This window comes from Microcaecilia unicolor, chromosome 1 (assembly GCF_901765095.1).
Source record: "Microcaecilia unicolor chromosome 1, aMicUni1.1, whole genome shotgun sequence".
In the NCBI taxonomy this organism is placed as follows: domain Eukaryota; kingdom Metazoa; phylum Chordata; class Amphibia; order Gymnophiona; family Siphonopidae; genus Microcaecilia; species Microcaecilia unicolor.
This window is the reverse complement of record NC_044031.1, coordinates 652,323,877-652,344,584: the sequence shown is the minus strand read 5'-3', so window position 1 is coordinate 652,344,584 and position 20,708 is coordinate 652,323,877. Positions and strand designations below refer to the sequence as shown.

The window sequence follows — 20,708 nt, the reverse complement described above, 5'->3', positions numbered from 1 at the left end:
AGTGTTAATAATTTAAAATGAACCCTTTCTTTCATAGGAAGCCAGTATAGTTGATTCAAAAGGGTTTTTGCACTGTCCCAGTAACGCCCCTCTAACAATAATCTAGCTGCTGCATTCTGGATAATTTGTAAGTTCTTAAACAAAATAGTGGGTAAACCAGGACTTTTTTTTGAGGGGGTACTTGGGGGTACTGAGTACCAGCACCTTTTCCATTGTCTGCTAAAATTGGCCCATGGTCCCCAAGTTTTGATGAAAAAGCTCAGGCTCTACACACCAATTATGCCTTGTCATAGATTCTGTGACTGGTTGCAGGGGGCCTGGCTATTGTGGGGTGGGTCCCTCAGTGATCACCCCACCCCTGAAGTGTAGTCTGGCTTTTGAGTATCGGCACCTTTTTTTGCTAGAAAAATCACACTGGGGTAAACTTACATGTCAGCTGATTCAACTTTTCTGGTTCCTAATTCATTCTTTTCTATGTGTAACATACCTGCCAGCGTTCTTTGTACTGAATCTTAAATATTTTGTAGTAAAACTTAAGATAATGAGGGAATTAAATATTTTGAGTAGATTATACATTTTATGGGGGGATTCTCCCAGAGAAAAGACCCATACCCTGCCCTCCACACCCTGGTGTGCTAGATTAGCCCAATAAAAATCTGGTAACCTTATGATTCTAGAATGTGTGCACCCTCAGCAACACCTAGTGGCCAGCCAAAAGATAGCATGGAAAGTAGCTCCAGCCTCTTAGCTGCATTTTGCTCTCTCAGACACAAGTGACAGTATCCTAAGGAGAGTGTAGAGGCAGGATTATCAGATAACTCCATGTTATCTAGAACCATGAAATCAGGATGACTATTCTACTGCATGCAGCAGGGGGAACCCAAGCCTGACTCAGTTTGTCCTAGATGACATGGTGTCACCCAGTAATGCTCTCATTTTAACAGTTCACTGGATTCCTGGTGGAGGATTTGTGTAGGATAGATGGGGGTGCTCAAGCACCCACAGAGTCGGCTCCAATGGATGGTTCTCTGTTGTACAGGCCTAACCTGACAGGCCAAAGGCTTGACTAAAGTAAAGTTGACCACAGTAACTGTAATGGAAAGACTTGACCACAATAAGCATAACAGAAGAAACTGTCATACTCATTAAAAGGAAACACACAGAACAATTACTGCTTGTAACACAGGAAATGAGGGTCTGCCTGAGTGCTAGCAGAAGCGGGTAACTTGTCCTTGACTGATAAAGCACAAGGCTTGTAGCACATGTGAAAAATATTTTAGAGAGGTAACTGCTGAAGCAAGAAAGGAAAAAAATGTAGAATATGCATGTCTGAGAGGGGGAGGAGAGGGATTGAACTATTTATTTATTATTTATTAGGATTTATTTACCACCTTTTTGAAGGAATTCACTCAAGGCGGTATACAGTAAGAATAGATCAAACATGAGCAATAGGCAATTACAGCATTAAAAATATTCAAATAACAATACAACAACACAATAAGGAATAGAACATTTTAATTGACAGTATAGGGTATAAGCAAGGATGGAACATATAGAAAGGTAAGAGAGTAAGAAGAGTTAGAGAGTAAGGCAACTAATTTAATAAAAGGTGCATATGAGGTCAGAGAGATGGGTAAATATTATCTCAGCTATAGTAGGAGTGGATAAACTGTTAAGAGAAAGTCTGTACTCAGCAGACTGCTTGTTATTTTTTTTTTTCTGGTAAAATGCATCAGACAGATTTTCCAGACAGAAGGTGAAGTGTATTTTTTCCACTTTCCAGCTCATTTTCGAAAGTGATTGCCGGCCATCTTCCGACACAAATCGGGAGATGGCCGGCGATCTCCTGAACCCGGCCAAATCGGTATAATCGAAAGCCGATTTTGGCCGGGTTCAACTGCTTTCCGTCGCTGAGCCGGCGAAACATCAAGGGTACGTGTCGGTAGGGTAGTGAAGGCAGGACGAGGGGGGGAACGAAGCCCAAAGTGGGGGCCCATTTTGCCCCACATCCCACTGCTTTCCACCTCCGCTGTAACCCCACATACCTGGGCTTGCGGGGGTCTCCAAGCCCCGCCAGCAGAAAACGTCCTATGGCGGTATTTAGTGCCGCAGTCCCTGTTCTGATTTCCTGATCTGGCACGCATGCTGTGTTTTAGTGATACTGAGAATGCGCAAAGCTCACGCATGCTCAATTTCATTAAAAACCAGCATATGGACATGGGAGGTGGAAGCAGGGCAGGCAGTGCAGCGGTGAATATTGCTGCAGGAAAGTTTCTGCTGGTGGGGCTTCGGGACCCCCGCCAGCCAAGCCAGCAGACTTTGTGGGCCATGAACCCAAATTGGGAGGCCCAGGCCCCCAATAACTACGCCACTGCTTATGCCAGTCGTAGCGCTGGTGTAAATGCTCGCGCCTGCATTTAGGAAATGCGCGCATAACTTATAAGTTAGGTGTATAAGTGTGTACCCCCATGTCCCGCCCAGACTCTGCCCATGTTAATGCCACCTCCGCAGTACTATTGAGGATATGCACGCACCACAGAACAGCATGTAATTGGATTCTTATTAATGCACATATATGTTCACATATACATTGGAATGATTAGAATACTGATATTTAGGTGTGTATTTGCTGCTTAACGGTTTGGCAGGTCCTTATAGGATTATTTTCATAGTATCTCATAATCTCAAGGTGGCTAACCAATATGATGGCTGAAACCAGATGCATGCTAAGCTGCACTGAAAGAGACAAAATGAGAGAGAGGAACCTCTCCTGGCCATTTAAATCATTTTGAATATCAGGCCCTCGATGTCAGAAATATCAGTGTGGCAAAGCAGGAGCATATACATCCAGTAGCAGCACTCATGTTGGTATTTCAGAACACAAACATGTAAAGTGCCAATAAATAGACATGTATGCCTGTCAATTTGGAAACCTACATGTCTACGTTCTGTGAATTAAGTACAGAGCTTACACTCATGCGGCACTTTTATGTGGGGCAGAAAAATTGGAGAATTAAGGGGCGATCTCCCCTAGCTCCTCCAGTAAAGCGCTGCAATGAGCAGCTTTATCAAAACTAGATGTCCCAAGAACAGTGTAAATCCCGATGATATTGATGTAGATATGTATTGCCTGTTCACAGATCCGATGGACTGCAGTTCATATGCATGTCATAGCTTCTGAAATGGGGAATATAGGTGCATTTTTTGGCCCCGCCCTAGTCCCACCCAAAAGATACTGAAACCATGCCCCCATGCAATATGCACATAGCCAGGATTTACATTTCTTAAAATCGGGTTTTCTAGACATATGAGAGATGTGTGTGCTAGTAGTTGCATGTGCAAACAACTGCCTTTTGTGTATTGTGTTTTTAATTAACTTTGTGGTATCTGTTTGCTTGTGTGGTGTTATTCCCTAATCAAAATTGTGCACCTCTCTGATATTTTTGGTTATAAGTGGCACATGAATGATTTTAAATAAATAAATTAACTTCATTTATAGCAGTGTTTCCCAAGTCCGATCCTGGAGTACCCCTTGCCAGTCAGGTTGTCAGGATATCCACAATGAAGATGCATGAAAGAGATTTGCATATAATGGAGGCAGTGTATGCAAATCAAGTTCATGCATATTCATTGTGGATATCCTGAAAACCTGACTGGCAAGGGATACTCCAGGACTGGACTTGAGAAACACTGATTTATAGGACTTCTTCCAATGGATAAGAAAGCAAGGTCATCTTGAAAGTTACAATATTCGGTCAAGTTGTTTCAGGATCAGAGGGTCACCAAATATGCCACATTAATCCCTTTGATTCTATCAAACATCTACTTCTGTTTATCCTAATTAATCAACTTTTCTCATAATGGAGACATTTCTTACAATAGAAGTGATGAACTTGATTTCTGGTTTTGCAAGTTAATTAGCTGTGTGTGTGTGTGAATGGGTTTATGATAGGTTGTTGGAATGTACACCACTTCTGAATGTAGGGTAGGGCACCTTAGTATGTTTCTGAAAAATGGTGGATGGATACCTGTCTCTTCCATATTCTTCCTTCCTCATTTTCCATTAATACAGGAGTACTGTATGTGTTCAGGAGAGACCTGAACCTGGCCCTTTTATTGGTGGACTCTAGCTTCCTTTTCCTCGGATTTAAGATAGTACTGTCTCTGGAGAATGGAACAATTTCCTTCACACATTGACTTATCTTCCTGATAGTATATTGCTCAGACTTGTAACTCATATAGTTTCAGATGTTTTTGGGTCAAAGTTTTAAAAATCTATTGACAAAACGTCCCAGTCACTCAATAATTAAAAAGTTAGAAGTGGCTAATTCCCAGCTCTCTGTTTCTCCAGTTACAAATGACATATCCCCAAACCTGAGCTTCCCAACCTCCCATCAGGCCTTCCAGACTCTCCTAACTTGCCATGGTGCTCACTACTAGTCCTTGGGCATGATGGGGCGGTTTATTCGGGCCTCTGATTCCAGGTACACTTTGAGCTTGGGGCGGGAGGTCAACCTCTCCACATAAGCTGACAGGAGAGGGAAGGACTTCAAGCAGTCTGGAGCCAGGTTCAGGTGATTCTGGAGGACATGCAGGAGGCTGAAGTCTGCATATGAAATCTGTATCAGGGAAGGAATACATAATATTATATAATAGTGGTGGTGGAAGTACTGCACATCAGTAGTACAGAAGAGGAAGTGATCACATTGTATAGCACTGACAGAGAAGATGACTTCTGCATTAGGGTTGTAACTACATTGAAACCAGGGCAAGGGAACCAGTCACTGCACCTTCATCTGCTGAGTTCAGTTAATACTACCTGCTGCTGGACAGAATGTCTACTCCTTAGCATAAATCACTTGTTACTTAAGATCACAGAAATATCTGTGAAAGATGCCAGGATGCTTCTGCTGAGGTTTGCTGCTGTGACGGTTTGCAGAAACAGGAATCTGGGGGGGGGGGGGGGGGGGGGGGGGGGGGGGAGGAGTGGAAGTTGGCTGGGTAGGCATAGAGAGAGGGGGATATATCTGGTTGGCGTAGGGGAGTAGGCCTAATGGTTAGCACAGTTCACCAAGAGCCTGGTGAACTGGGTTCAATTCCCACCACAGCTCCTTGTGACCCTAGGTGAGTCACTTAATCTGTTACCTCAGGCACAAAAACTTAGATTGTGAACCCACTAGTGGCAGAGAAAATTCCCTGGGACACTGAACTATTCACCTCTCTTCTCCATTAAATATTTTAGGGTGAGATTTTTTTACAGGCCCCTAAATTGAGGAGACTTTGTCTGGCGATCCGTGAGCTCCGTGTGCTCACCTCGGCCGTCGCGCTCCCCGGCAGGAACTGCCCGGGACCGTGTCGGCTAGGAGTTGGAGGGAGTTCGCCTGTGGCCTGTAGTGCGGGCCTGGCCTCGTGGCGCGAGCCCGGTCCGGGCGGCGTGTGGGCCTCTTCAGTGGGTGTTCGCGGATCTGCCGGCCCAGCGATCTGGGGACCCACCACACCACCGCAGCGATCCCTGGCCCAGCAGCCCGACGCCCATGTTGCCCTTCCCGCCGCGTGGCACGGCCAGCCTCCACCGCGAATCTTCCACACTGGGCTGTCGGTGCACAACGAAGCAGTCCACAGGCACCACAGGCACCACGGATCAGCAAATCTCCCTGCATCAGGAGGAAGTATTAACGCTCCAGTTGCTCTGAGAACACCCCAGCTTTCCCTGGTCCACCCGAACCTGCCTCTCTCCGCTTGCCTGCTACAGTCTGACGGTTCCAGCTTCTTCCAGTCCGCTGATCCAGCTCCCCCCTGCTTGCTGCAATCCAGCCGGTCTACCGTGTTCCAGTCCGCCTGATCCCAGCTTGGCTTGTTCCGATCCGGTCCGCCTGACCCCAGATTGTTCCGGCCCTCCAGTTTCCCAGCTTGTTCCAGCCCGCCTGAGCCCATCCTGTTCCAGTTCGCCGATCCAGCGTCCCCCTTGTTTGTTCCAGTCCATCTACTCCAGCCTGCTTCTAGTGTGTTCCAGTCCGCCTGCTCCAAGCTCGTTCCAGTCTGCATGATCCCATCTTGTTCCAGTCCGCCCGATCCCTGGTTGCTCCAGCGTCCCCCTTGTTTGTTCCAGTCCATCTACTCCAGCCTGCTTGTTCCAGTCCAAACGCTCTAGTGTGTTCCAGTCCACCTGCCCCAAGCTCGTTCCAGTCTGCATGATCCCATCTTGTTCCAGTCCACCAATCCAGCTTCCCTGTTTGCTCCAGCATTCCAGCTTCTCCCTTCTTGTTCCAGCCCATCTGCTTCAGCCTACTTGCTCCGGTACACCTGCTCCAATCCCAGCTTGTTCCAGTCCACCGATCCAGCTTCCCTGTTTGCTCCAGCATTCCAGTCCGACTGTTCCAGCTTCTCTTTGCTTGCTTCAGCCTACTTGCTCCGGTACACCTGCTCCAGCATTCCAGTCCGACTGTTCCAGCTTCTCCTTGCTTGCTTCAGCCTACTTGCTCCGGTACACCTGCTCCAGCATTCCAGTCCGACTGTTCCAGCTTCTCCTTGCTTGCTTCAGCCTACTTGCTCCGGTACACCTGCTCCAGCATTCCAGTCCGACTGTTCCAGCTTCTCCTTGCTTGCTTCAGCCTACTTGCTCCGGTACACCTGCTCCAGCCTACCTACTCCAGCACATCTGCTCCAGCGTGTTCCAGTCCGCCTGAACCAGCTTCTCCCTGCTTATTCCAGTACCTGCTCCAGCCTGCCTGCTCCAGCTCATCTGCTCCAGCGTGTTCCAATCCACCTGAACCAGCTTCTCCCTGCCTGTCTCAGTCCATCTGCTCCAGACTGCCTGCTCCAGCTTCTCCATGCTCGTTCCTATTCATCCGCACCAGCTGCTCCAGCCAACCTGCTAGCTTGTCAGCCATTGACTTACTTGCCTACTAGCTTACTAGCCCGCTAACTCACCAGCCATTGACATACCTGCTCTCCAGTTTCTCCCTGCTCACTCCTGTCCTCCTGCATCAGTATGCTCCAGCCCGCCTGCTAACTTGTCAGCCCTTAACTTACCTGCTCTCCAGCGTCTCCCTGCTCATTCCTATCCATCGGCACCAGCATGCCCCAACCCGCCCGCTAACCTGTCTCCCACTGATTTACCTGCTGACCTGCTAACTTGTCAACCTACCTGCCTCACTGCTTGTTCCAGCCCACCTGCCTCTCCCTGCTCGTTCCTGTCCATCCGCACCAGCCTGCTTCACCCCGCCTACAAGCTTGCAGCCACTGCCACACTTGCCTGCCTCCTAACCTGCCAGCCACGCACTTACCCACTCTCCAGTACATCAATCCCACCAATTCCAAGCCTCCGGCTCTTCGCTCTGTCACTACACTTACACCTGTCACACTGTAACCACTACTTATGGCCCCTGTCCACATCTTCTTCCTTGCCCTGTCCCTTCCTAATCTTTTTCCCCTCCCCTTACCGCTGTCTACCGCTGGAACCCATTGCCCTCCCGTGTTCCCCCCCATCCTGCCCGCTACGGCATCCCTCACCACCTCACCATCTCTCCTGTCCCCCTCCTCCTTCCTAGCCCTTAATCTCCAACATCTCCTTCCTACCATTAACCCTTCACCATTCCTCCTATGTGCACCCCGTCTTCGTCGCCTTCGTCGCCCGACCTCCCCCACCCTCCTCCGCACTCTCTTGCTCCTCCTCCTGCTATCCGCGGGAGACATTAACCCTAATCCAGGCCCCCCCCACCTGTCCTCCTCCTTTCCATTCAAACGCTTCCGTGATGTCTCCAACCTCGTCCCTATTCCCCTCCTCCCCCCCTCTTCCCTCCCCTTCTCATGTGCCTTGTGGAATGCCCACTCGATCGGCAACAAACTGCCCTTCACCCACGATCTCTTCATCTCTCGTTCCCTCCAACTGCTCGCCCTAACTGAAACCTGGCTCTCCCCTGACGACTCTGCCTCAGTCGCGGCCCTCTGTCATGGAGGCTATCTCTTCTCCCACACTCCCCGCCCAGATGGCCGCGGTGGAGGCGTCGGGCTACTTCTCTCACCCTCCTGTAGTTTCCAACCCCTCCTCCTACCGCAGTCTCACTGCTTCTCGTCCTTCGAAGCTCACTCCATCCGGCTATTCCATCCATTACCACTCAGAGTTGCAGTCATCTACCGCCCCCCTGACAAACCCCTCTCTTCATTCCTTACTGACTTCGACGCTTGGCTCACCGTCTTTCTTGATCCCGCATCTCCTTCCCTCATTCTTGGTGATTTTAACATTCACGTTGACAACCCATCCAATGCCTACGCTTCTAAATTCCTTGCTCTGATATCCTCCTTTAACCTCCGACTATGCTCTACCACCCCTACTCACCGTGATGGCCATTGTCTCGACCTCGTTCTCGTCTCTTCCTGCTCACCTTCCAATTTCTGCACCTCAGTCCTTCCTATCTCAGATCATCACCTAATTACCCTCACACTTCATCACCCTCCCCCTCAACCTCGCCCAACTATAACCACGCCTTTCAGGAATCTCCAAGCTGTCGACCCCCCCTACCCTATCCTCCCACATCTCCAATCTCTTCCCTTCCATCTCGTCTTCTGAATCTGTCGACACGGCTGTCTCTACCTACAATGAAACTCTCTCCACCGCTCTGGATACCCTAGCACCATCTGTCTCTCGCCCCACTAAGCGCACTAATCCGCAGCCCTGGTTAACCCCCTGCATCCGTTACCTTCGCTCCTGCACCCGATCTGCTGAACGACTCTGGAGGAAATCTCGCACCCTATCAGACTTCACCCATTACAAATTCATGCTATCCTCCTTCCAATCCTCCCTATTCCTTGCCAAACAGGAATATTATTCTCAATTAACCAATTCTCTTGGCTCCAACCCTCGTCGCCTCTTTGCCACCCTCAACTCCCTACTTAAAGTACCCTCCGCTCCCACCCCTCCCTCACTCTCTCCTCAATCACTAGCTGACCACTTCCGCGATAAAGTGCAGAAGATCAACCTTGAATTCACTTCCAAGCCTTCTCCTCCCTGTGACTTCTTAACCCACTCCCTCAACCAACCTAACCCGGCCTCCTTTTCCTCCTTCCCTGAGATCACCGAAGAGGAAACTGCTCGCCTTCTTTCTTCCTCCAAGTGCACCACCTGTTCCTCGGATCCCATTCCCACCAATCTGCTTACCAACATCTCTCCTACAGTTATCCCCTCAATCTGTCACATCCTCAACCTCTCTCTCTCCACTGCTACTGTCCCTGACACCTTCAAGCACGCAGTAGTCACACCACTTCTCAAAAAACCATCACTTGACCCAACCTGTCCCTCCAACTACCGCCCCATTTCTCTTCTACCCTTCCTCTCCAAACTACTTGAGCGTGCTGTCCACAGCCGTTGCTTTGACTTCCTCTCCTCTCAGGCTGTCCTCGACCCGCTTCAATCTGGCTTTCGCCCACTACACTCGACAGAAACAGCACTCTCTAAAGTCTGCAATGACCTGTTCCTCGCCAAATCCAAAGGCCATTACTCCATCCTCATCCTCCTCGACCTATCCGCCGCCTTTGACACCGTCAATCATAATTTACTTCTTGACACACTGTCCTCATTTGGGTTCCAGGGCTCCGTCCTCTCCTGGTTCTCCTCGTATCTTTCCCAATGCACCTTCAGAGTATCTTCTAATGGCTCCTCTTCCACCCCCATCCCGCTCTCTGTTGGGGTTCCCCAAGGATCTGTCCTTGGACCGCTTCTCTTCTCGATATACACCTCTTCCCTTGGCTCGTTGATCTCATGTCATGGTTTCCAGTACCATCTCTATGCCGATGACACCCAGCTTTACCTCTCCACTCCCGACATCACAGTTGAAACCCAGGCCAAAGTTTCAGCCTGCCTTTCCGACATCGCTGCCTGGATGTCCAACCGGCATCTGAAACTGAACATGGCAAAGACTGAGCTCCTTATCTTTCCACCCAAACCCTCTTCTCCTCTTCCCCCACTTTCTGTCTCTGTTGACAACACCCTCATCCTCCCCGTCTCTTCAGCACGCAATCTCGGAGTCATCTTCGATTCCTCCCTCTCCTTCTCTGCCCATATCCAACAGACAGCTAAGACCTGTCGCTTCTTCCTCTATAATATTAGCAAAATTCGCCCCTTCCTCTCTGAACAGACCACCCGCACCCTCGTCCACTCACTCGTTACCTCTCGTCTTGACTATTGCAACCTTCTCCTCGCTGGCCTCCCGCTTAGCCACCTATCCCCCCTTCAATCTGTCCAAAATTCCGCCGCACGTCTTATCTACCGCATGAACCGATACTCTCATATCACCCCCCTCCTCAAGTCGCTTCACTGGCTCCCAATCCACTACCGTATACAGTTCAAGCTTCTTCTATTGACCTTCAAGTGCACTCAATCTGCTGCCCCCCATTACCTCTCTACCCTCCTCTCCCCGTATGTTCCCACCCGTAACCTCCGCTCTCAGGACAAATCACTCCTATCTGTACCCTTCTCCACCACCGCTAACTCCAGACTCCGCCCCTTCTGCCTCGCAGCACCTTATGCCTGGAACAGACTTCCTGAGCCCATACGCCATGCGCCCTCCCTGCCCATCTTCAAGTCCTTACTCAAGGCCCATCTCTTCTCCCTTGCTTTTGGCGCCTAACCACCTTCCCCATTCCTGTTACCTACACTGACTGCGTAGTCTATTACCGTTAGATTGTAAGCTCTCTCGAGCAGGGACTGTCCCTCCCCGTGTTTAAACTTGTACAGCGCTGCGTAACCCTGGCAGCGCTATAGAAATGCTAAGTAGTAGTAGTAGGCGTAAGGATTTAGTTTCTATGTTGTGTTAGCTGGAAAAAAGATCCACCGGCCAATATTCAAAGGGAAATATTTGGAGAACTGCAGCAGTTATCCGGATATTTCCTTCAGTTGCAGTGGAACTATCCGGAAAATGCCAAGGCAGTGTGTAAAGCTAATTCAGTGGCACTATCTAGATGGTGTTGGGGTAGTAAGTGGACGGAGCACAGCTGGGTCTGGCAGTTATCTGGTTAATGGTGATATTGAAACCACTAACCGGGCACTTACCCGGATAAAGTGAGGACAGAAAATTTGCTGTCCTTACTATATCTGGTGAACTATCTGGATAGCAATTTGAATATCACTGCTATCCAGATAGCATTACCTCTCACAGCTCTATCTGGATATTCAATGCCAGCTATTATCTGTACACCAGCATTGAATATCCAGATTAGCTTTAAATGCCACAGCTGAAAATGCAGACCATAACAGCTGAATAGTGGGTTTGTTGAATGGCTCTGGGTCCATACTTGAGAAATAACCAGCACTTGCATTTGAACCCCAGAAGTTGCATGTGCAGTGATCTTTGGCTGCCTCAAGTTGTCCCCAGTGGACAAAGAAAGTAGACACCATGGTAGTCAGGGAGAGAACCTGTTATGCTCTTTATGAAGCTAAAGGACAGACAGCACAGATACAGTATAACAGAGGAAAACAATGAGACACAGAGAGCGCACATCTGGCAGAAGAACAGAAATGTTGCAGTTAAGGCTCCTGCAATCCCCTGTTGCAAGCTTCTCACAGCTCTGGGATGGGCTGGACATGGGGCTTGTGATGGGAAGGGCAGGGGAAGGGGATAAGCAGAGGACAATCAGGGGACTGACCACCTGTTCCAAGTGTGCAGGGCTGGCTGTATGTAGAGGTGATTAGAGGCACTTTACCTTGCGTCCTGCGATGAACACGCTGCCTTTGGAATTCTGGGAGAGAAGTCTCTCAAATGGGCCCAGGTGATTTGGTAGCTCTTCAATGTATTTCTGTGGGTCAGGTTCCTGTGGGAGAAGTGAAGTTAAAATGGCTTACAAGGTCCATGATATCTTTGCTAGGACTGCAGCAAATGACTGCAAACCTTTTTACTTCACTAAACCTGTCTCAGACCTGCTTCTTCTCCTCTGTGACTCCATCTACTGTTATTCACAGTCCCATTAGCACTCAGATGGTTTCCTGCATCCGTCCTCTACATCCTCTGCTGACTTGTCTGACCTTCAGTTCTACGCTTGTACTGTACATTCTTAGTGCTGATAAAAGTGCTGATTAGCTAATTAAACAATTAAGGTATGCCCATTGTTACAGAACAAGATTCAGTTTCTGTGTGGATTTTCAGGTGCCATATATAGAATCTGGGGGAAAATGGCAAATTAGTGCCAATTAATGCTGAATATGTGCAGGACGTCAGACTCGAAACAGAATGAAGGAAGAAGAGGACCTCGGCTGGCGGGGGTTGGAGTCCCCCGCCAGCAAAGGTAGGCAACGGCGGGTTGGCGTTGGGGGGGGGGGGTTGAGAGAGTCGTCAGCAGGGGGTCCAGGGCCAAATTCAAGGGGGCCCAGGCCCCTGTGGCCCCACATAGCTACGCCCCTGCCTCACACAGGCTCAGGGAGGAGGAGGTAAGGACCAATAGGGACAGAGTCTGCCACCGGGTGGCAAGGGAGGTGCTAGAGGATGGCCCTCGATTGGAGGGAAAGGTCATACTTGACTGACCTCTCAGGACACAGATAGTAAGAATGACCAGGAAATAATAGCAGGAAGACACAAGAGCCAAGCTTGGCTGAGAGAGAGAGGAGGTCTGGGCAGCCTCACAACCAGTGGTAATAGTTCTTACACAGATAAGCATGTGTGGCTGCACTGCCTGTGAACTACATTACTCACAGTGCATTGATCAGCAGTGTTGCCAGGTGGGTGGTTTTCCCGCCCAATTCGGCGGTTTTCCGCGACCTGCCGCGGGAAATTTTTGCCCGCGGCGGGTCGCGGTTTTTTGGGCTTCTTTTTCTTCTTTTCCGCGGTTTTTCGGGCGGTTTTTTCGGCCGCGAGGGGCGGGGTTAGTGACATTTTGGGCGGGGTTAGTGACATTTTGGGCGGGGCCGTGACGGGGGAGGCGGGGCCGGTGATGGGGGAGGCGGGGCCGGTGACGGCGGAGGCGGGGCCGATGACGGCGGGGGCGGGGTTGATGACGGCGGGGGCGGGGGTGATGACGCGGGGGTGGGGGTGTCAGGGGCAGGGTTTGAGTTTGGGCGGGTTTTGGGCTGTTTTTGGGCTGGATTGGGTGGGAAAAAATTTTTCCACCTGGCAACCCTGTTGATCAGGTATCTTTGCAGTGAGAAACTGCAGCAGTGGAAGTCCTTAGGAATGAGAATAACAGTAAAAGCATTAAACACATTTTAGGATCACATTATAAACCGGATGCGAGGCTGTCAGAGGACAGAACAATTATTCCTGTCTTTATTCAAACAATTCCAAATTATTTAAAGTTTAGGAAGGCTTTGAAGTCCTATTTATTTCATAGGTATTAAAAAAATTTAAAAAATTTAATTTAGTGTATCTTTTTGTAAACCACTTTGATTCCTTGGTTGATTTAAGTGGGATATAAGCAACAGAATGGAATAGAAAGCGTGAGTGCTGAAACTTGGTCGAGTCAGGTCATTTTCTAATAAACCTATTTGTGGCTGGGTTAGTGGTAAGGCCAGCCCTCTACATATGCACTAGAAACCTCAGCTCACAGTGGGAGTCCTTGCAGATCCATCAGGCAGTTTTACTGTTTGCTGTTTCCTCTGTCCCTCCTTAGATCCAGTAATAGCCTGTGATCCATGCCTGGGTTTTCTAAAGGCTGGAACTGGGTCTGTGTTCTTGTAGTTTCCATAACTCCTGGTTGTATATATGCTTTAATAATACAGGTGGCCTCTACTTTTCCTGTTAACCACTTTTGTGTTGGAATGAGGGGATTAACCAAGCAGAAAATGAACCAGGTCTCATTATAAGCAGAACAAGAAAGGTTATTAAGCAAGAAGGATTTAATCCCCACACAATCTGAAAAAAAAGGACAGGTCCATATTCAAAGTGACTTTATTGGCCAGAAATGGCTCCTGGCCAGTTAAATTGCCTTTTCGGGGCTAACTAGTCATTTTCAGTGGCACTCAACTGGTTAGTGCAGCTGCAAAGGTCTGGTTAGCGCCTATCTCAAAACCGGCTATTTTGGAGCGTTCCAGGGGTGGAGTCAGCACTTGGCCAGTTAAGTGCCGATATTCAGCAATCAACTGGTCAAGATAACCACAAAAATAGGACCGCATAAATCAGTCCTATCCATAGCTGGTGGGGAACTGGATTTTATTTTATTTATTTGTATCCCACATTTTCCCACCCATTAGCAGGCTCAATGTGGCTTACATAATACCGTAAAGGCGATCGCCAGGTCCGGTAGATGTTAAACAAATACAGTATAAAATAAGGGTCAGGTAAGGTAAGGGTATACAAGTACAATAAGGGTCAAGGAAATAAGGAATATATAATGTCCAATACAATGTAAGGATTTCCACTGCAGCGTCCTTGCGACTCCGGACTAGTCACTTAAAAGAGGCCCTTTTACTACGACGCATAGGTGCCTACGTGCGTACAATGTGTGTCAAATTAGAACTACCACTATTGCGTGCCCCAGGTGGTAATTCTAATTTCTACACGCATCCAAAATGCATGGCAGAAAATAATTTCTGTTTTCTACTGTGTGGCACTAACCGGGCAGTAATCAGCAGTGTACACATGCTGATGATTACTACCCGGTTAACATATGAGACCTTACCACTAAGTCAATGGGTGGCGGTAAGTTCTCTTGCCGCAAGTCCATGTTCAGCAAAAAAAAAAAAAAGAAGGCCTTTTTTGCAGGCACGCTGAAAAATGGACCTGCGTGCATCCAATAAACGTGTCTACACCAGTGAAGGCCATTTTTCAGCGCACCGTAGTAAAAGGGTCCCTTAACCCTCCATTGTTCCCAGTACAAAATAAATTCCTGTATATAAATGTAAACCGCTTTGATTGTAACCACAGAAAGGTAGCATCTCTAATCCCTTCCCTATGCTTTAACCAGCTCTGCAAACCTGGAAATTCAATGCCGAAACCCGGACATGGCCCAGCATTGAATTTCCGTGCATAACACTGGCGGCAGTCAGCAAAACGCTGAGCACTGTTGGCTGAATACTGACCCTGGAATTTCTTCATTGCCAGGGCCTTCACAAGGCTATTGGGTTGCCTAAATGAACCTTCAGCCTTGCTCCTCCCTTTCCCCAAGATTTTAAGAATTAACAGTGATGATACTCCGAACACAATTTCTCCCACAACAATCCTGTAAAATGCACAACTGAACATCATACTTTTAAACAATAAATTTTGCTTTGTATGAATGTGTGTGCTGTCAGCATCTGTGTGTTGTACTGAAGTAAAGTGGACCCGGGACCAAAAGAAAGGAACCCAGAACCAGACGAGAGCCAAAACTGACATCTGACTTCCGGGGCCATAACTGACATGTGCCTGTTCTCCTAGCAGGTTTAGCCATGTGTTGACGATTCTTTGGGTTTGTGTGGCTTTCGGGATCTATTGTTTTGCTTTGACTATTTCTCTTCTTTGCTTACCCTCAGAAGCTGTTCCCATCAGTGACTGCCTGGTCTTGCCTAAAGGTAGAGCCAGCCCTATTCACTACCTGTCCGTCGCCCTCAAAACAGTGGTGTATCACACTCTACTTACGCGTCGAAAAACAAGACCTTCATATTTGTGACGCAGGTCCTCCACACCATCATTCACCATATCAATCAGCGCAGCTTCTTTGCCATTACTACCATAGAGACCTGTGGTGGAGAAATAAATGGAGGAAACAAAATACAGGCATGTGATTGGAGGGTGTTGTATGCTGTCATACTGTCAGCCCCTCATTTCACCTGTCCAGGCAGTGGTATAGCCATGGGGGGGCTTGGGGCTCTAGTGTACCAAGGGAGGGACAATGGGTAAAGGGTCCGCCACGGGTGCAGGCAGCAAAGGGTTGCTCTGAGCAGTTGCATGGCTGTCGGTCCTCTGCCCCCTCTGATGTCAACTTTCTGTTCCTGAACAGGGGACCAGCAGAGCTGACAGCCATGCGATTGCTCAGTGCAACCTCTTGCTCAGAGGAGGGGGATGCTCTACCTTCCCCCAGGTGGCAATCAAGGTAGTATGCCATTGCCTTGGGAGCCTGGGCCCCCTCACCTTCAGCTTGGGCCCCCTCTGTTTAATTGCTATTTCTTAGGTGTTTAATTTCACTTTCAATTTTAAATGATTACACTATATATGCACATTATTGTATAAGTTATGTGACTGACTTCGATTCCCTTGGTTTGTGGATATTAGATTTTAGAAAGGCAACATAGACCCCTTTGTGCCTTTATAAAACAGACTCCTGCAATGGCCCCCATTGGTGAACAAATGCACCTGCATAAACTCACATCCTATATAATAATTTGCACCTCCAACGTTCTACGTCTGGATGCCTTGGTTCGTAACATCCATAACCACTCATTGTCCCGCCCTCGCGTCAAAACGTAATGACGTCAGAGGGCAGAACAGTGAGAGGGAAGGGAAGCCAGCACCAGCCAGCCAGAGAACGTTCAGGTACAAATCGAGGGGAGGAGAGAATCGTGGGAGAATCACTCCCTCCCTTCCCCCTCTCCTCCGAGTTCCAGGTCCCCCCTCTACTCCAAGTTCCAGGCCCCCCTCCCTCCCTCTCCTCCGAGTGCTAGCCCGATCTGCACTGCCTGCTCTCTTCTTCCAGTCCTTTGCCTGCTCCTTGCCTTCCTGCGTGCTGCTCAGAATTTAAAAGTTCTTACCTCGGGTTCCGGCGGCAGCAGTGAAAGGCGATCAGGCTCGGCGCTTCAGCTTGCCTTCCCTTCTCTCTCAGCTCTGCCTCTGGTCCCGCCCTCATTTCCTGTTTCCGCAAGGGAGGGACCAGAGGCAGAGCTGACAGAGAAGGGAAGGCAGGCTGAAGCGCCGAGCCTGCTCGCCTTTCACTGATGCCACCGGACCCCGAGGTAAGAACTTTTAAATTCTGGGTGGCTCGCAGGAAGGTGACGGACAGGCGGAGGACTGGGAGAAGAGGGCGGCCAGCGCAGGTCGGGCTAGCACTCGGAGGAGAGGGAGGGAGGGGGCCTGGAACTCGAAGGAGAGAGGGGGCCTGGAACTTGGATGAGGGGGGTAGGGAGGGGGCCAGGCTGGAACTCGGAGGAGAGGGGGTCCAGAAACTTGGAGGAGAGAGAGGGGGCTGGAACTCGGAGGAGAGAGAGGGAGGGAGGGAGGCCTGGAAGAGGAAAGGAGAGGGGGGCCTGGAACTCAGAGGAAAGGGAGGGGGGCCTGGAACTCGGATGAGGGGGGGAGGGAGGGGGCCAGAAACTCAGAGGAGAGGGAGGGCGGGGGCCTGGAACTCGGAGGAGAGGGAGGGGGGCCTGGAACTCGGAGGAGAGAGAGAGAGGGAGGGAGGGAGGCCTGGAACTCGGAGGAGAGGGGGGGCCTGGAACTCAGATGAGAGGGGGCCAAGCTGGAACTCGGAGGATAACCTTGCTAGCGCCCGTTTCATTTGTGTGAAAAATGGGCCTTTTTTACTAGTCTGCTATAAAGAAGATGTAAATGTGTTCATTTACTCTAAGGGGTCAATATTCAGGCAGCAGTGGTCAGCAGGTTTTTGGCCACCGCTGGCAGTATCCCCAAATTTTCAATACTGGTCATGTCCAGGCATCAGCATTGAATATTTGGTGATACGTAGCCAGATAACACTTATCCATTAACCCCCAGATTCTATATAGCACGCCTAGAGATCTGTGCACATAACTTAATTGGCTTAATAAGGTAATCAGTGTTGATAACAGCTCTTAACAAGCAATAATGAGCACTAATTGGAACTGATTAGAATTCATGCGCAGAACTTGCTAAACGTATTCTCTAATGAAGTGCGCCAAACTTCTAAAGCGTGCAGGCAAAAAGGGGCATGGTTATGGGTGGGTGGGGAAATGGGCATTTGTTGGCATTCCAAAATTTACGTGCGTAGTTACAGAATATGGCTCAGTGCGTCTAACTCTATAGGCCAGGATTTACGACACATTTTTGTTGCTGTAAATGGGTGTAGTTTCAGGTGCTAGGATGCCAACTAAGCGTATTCTATATACCACACCTAACTCTAGCCACTGCTCATAGAATACGCTTAGTCTGCACTGATTTATTTTAGGCTCCATATATAGAATCTCCCCCATAATTTAATTAGCGCCAATAACTGCTTGTTAAAAAGCCAATTGTCGGCACTAATTGGCTTGTTATTCAATTGTGCATGCAATTTATGGCGACTTTTATAGAATTAGGCGGTTAATGTTTACTCATGTATACTCCTGTGTAATTCGATAAGAATCCTTTTCCACATGCAAAACGTGCTTCAAAAGCTTTATGAAATTAAACCTCTCCCCTCCCCCACATGCAGCTTTATGTTTAAAGACTCACATTATGCTTTTTATTAGATCTGTAAATGATGTACAGACGCTTTCAGGGCTTGTTTAATAGCCATGACCGTGTCATATTATCTCTCTGCAGAATCCCAAAACCTGTGTTATGGAGACCAACTCTATCACACAGCCATTTCCAGAGACTTACCATACTTCTGTCCTAAGTATCGCAGGATTGCATTTGATTGATACAGAACAAAATCTCCATCCTGGAATTGTGGTAACTGACCAAACACCTAATGAATAAATAATATAAGAATGCAAAAAATCACAAAACAAGGAACTAGATGGGTAAAGCCTTAGTTGGCCAAAGGGAGAAAAAGATCCTTAAATACCAGGAAATGCAGTCAGAGACCAAGAAAATGAGACAGAAAGATACAAAAAATATTTCCCATCATATTGGGAGCTGCAGGCTTGATTGTAAAGAATTTCCAGACACACCTGGATAAGTTGCCGATTCAAGTTACATCTTATGAACTCCAGAACAGTGGCTGGCAGAGATTCCCAAGCTGAAAACTCCCAACAACTGTCCCTCCTGCATACCTTATAAATAGCAGATCTTCGCTTGCAGGAAGCAGCGACTGACACATACTGCTTACACCGGCCCCCCAGCCTTCCCTCTGACGTATTCTCACCTATGCGGAAACAGGAAGCTGCATCAGTGGGAAGGATGTGGGGCCTACATGAGTAGTGTATATTAGTTGCTCCTTACTGCTGGTGAAAATCTGAAATTTAAAAGGTGTGCAGGAGAGGGAGGATAATTGAGAGACCATATGGCACGCAGGCGAGAGGAGAGACCAAATCACCTATGGGATGGGATGGGGTGGGGTTCTTCTGCCCACCCATCTTGGGCACAGGCCCACCCAAAATTGGGTGTCTGGCTACGCCCCTGCTCTCTGTCTCTGTGGCACAATGCAAGTATGACGACTGTTAGCAGTAAATTTGAGAGACAGGTCATGTTTCATATACTGTGGCTTAGGAGTGAGGTTCATTATCGTGACTGTATGCACAAAATTAAAATAATGCCTCGCATAATAATTCAGCTAGAAAACTAGCCCATTTGGAGACGTTGCCCCTGAGAGAAACTCCAGAGAGAGTTTGCTTTGAAAACTGGCTTTTAAATCTGTGGACATGCAAGCTCCCCACACTTCCTGAAAAAACATACACCTGTAACCAAAAGAATGTTGAGACCATACAAACAAAAACATTGTGATAGATTTTCATTCAGTTTTTGTTTTTATGATTGAAAGAAGCAGGGCTTTTTTTGAGGGGGTACTTGAGGGTACTGAGTACCGGCACCTTTTCCATTGCCTGATAAAATTGACCCATGTCCCCAAGTTTTAATGAAAGAGTTCAGGCTGTATACACCAATTCTGCCTTGTCATAGATTCTGTGACTGGTTGCAGGGGGCCTGGTTATTGTGGGGTGAGTCCCTCGGTAATCACCCCACCCCTGAAGGGTGGCCTGACATTTGAGTACCTTTGAGTACTGGCACCTTTTTTGTTAGAAAAAACGCACTGGAAAGAAGTGTTCCTTTGTAAGTATGATTTCATTTTCTTAACAACAAATTACCTCATTTTGTCTCTAGAGAAGTCAACAGCGGTAAGGTAAGAGTATATTTTCTACCTGTGTTGTTCAGGTTAACCATAGGCCTGCTCCAATATCTGTTTACTACTTCTAGGAAAACCTTTAGCTGTGTTGGGAGAGATTTATTTTTCTATCCTAATAATTCAGTTGAGATATAAATAACATTTTTCTTGTAATCAGGGGTGACTACCAGTTATTATTCTTATAACACCCTTTTTATCACCCTACACAGAATCATGGGTTCTGTCCAAGGTAATACTCTGTCTTGTTACTCACGGTTGTCTTTTTCAGGTCTACTTCTCCGCCTTTCCACTTCTTCTCTGACACAACTTCTTCTTTCCACTCAGCACCCTGATCTGCGAGAAGCAAGCGTATGGCTTCTGCCCGTCCTAGGGATTTAAAATAAAATAAAAGAGATTCTCATTGGAGGGAACACAAAAAGACAGTTACTCTGTTCTCTCCATGCAGAAAACCTAGTTTATTCTTGGGAATCCCCCTTTTTCTCTTTGGTCTTGTTCTTTTATTCTTTCTGGTAGTCTCTGCTGCTTCCTCTAAACAGAAGGAATGCCAGAACTTTCACTGTCTCCTCTGGAATGCTCATTCAGCACCCCTCATAGGTCATCAGGGACCACTGAAGTACTACAGTGGACTCCCTCCAACTCTCCCCGGGACCAAACTCATCCACTACCCAGTTTCTCTTTTTCTCTTGTGGAGAATCATTTTATAGCAAAGAATCCCTTAACGTATTTATTATTTTGGGGGGATGCCACTGCTTACACAATACTTATATTGCTCCACTCAGAAGAAGGCAACAAAA

General features: G+C 48.1%; 1 protein-coding gene across 1 annotated transcript in view; it reads right to left on the bottom strand.

Annotated features, from left to right (window-relative positions):
- Positions 1-3,910: 3,910 nt before the first annotated feature.
- The window catches only part of LOC115456768 (glutathione S-transferase P 1-like), a 41,504-nt gene continuing 24,706 nt past the window's right edge, over positions 3,911-20,708 (bottom strand). The window contains exons 4-8 of the mRNA XM_030186054.1: positions 20,168-20,280; positions 18,453-18,540; positions 15,540-15,640; positions 11,698-11,805; positions 3,911-4,619 (exon numbers count right to left, since the gene is read on the bottom strand). Coding sequence (XP_030041914.1) covers positions 4,437-4,619; positions 11,698-11,805; positions 15,540-15,640; positions 18,453-18,540; positions 20,168-20,280 — 593 coding nt within the window. The 3' untranslated portion in view covers positions 3,911-4,436. The remainder of the gene's footprint in view (positions 4,620-11,697; positions 11,806-15,539; positions 15,641-18,452; positions 18,541-20,167; positions 20,281-20,708) is intronic.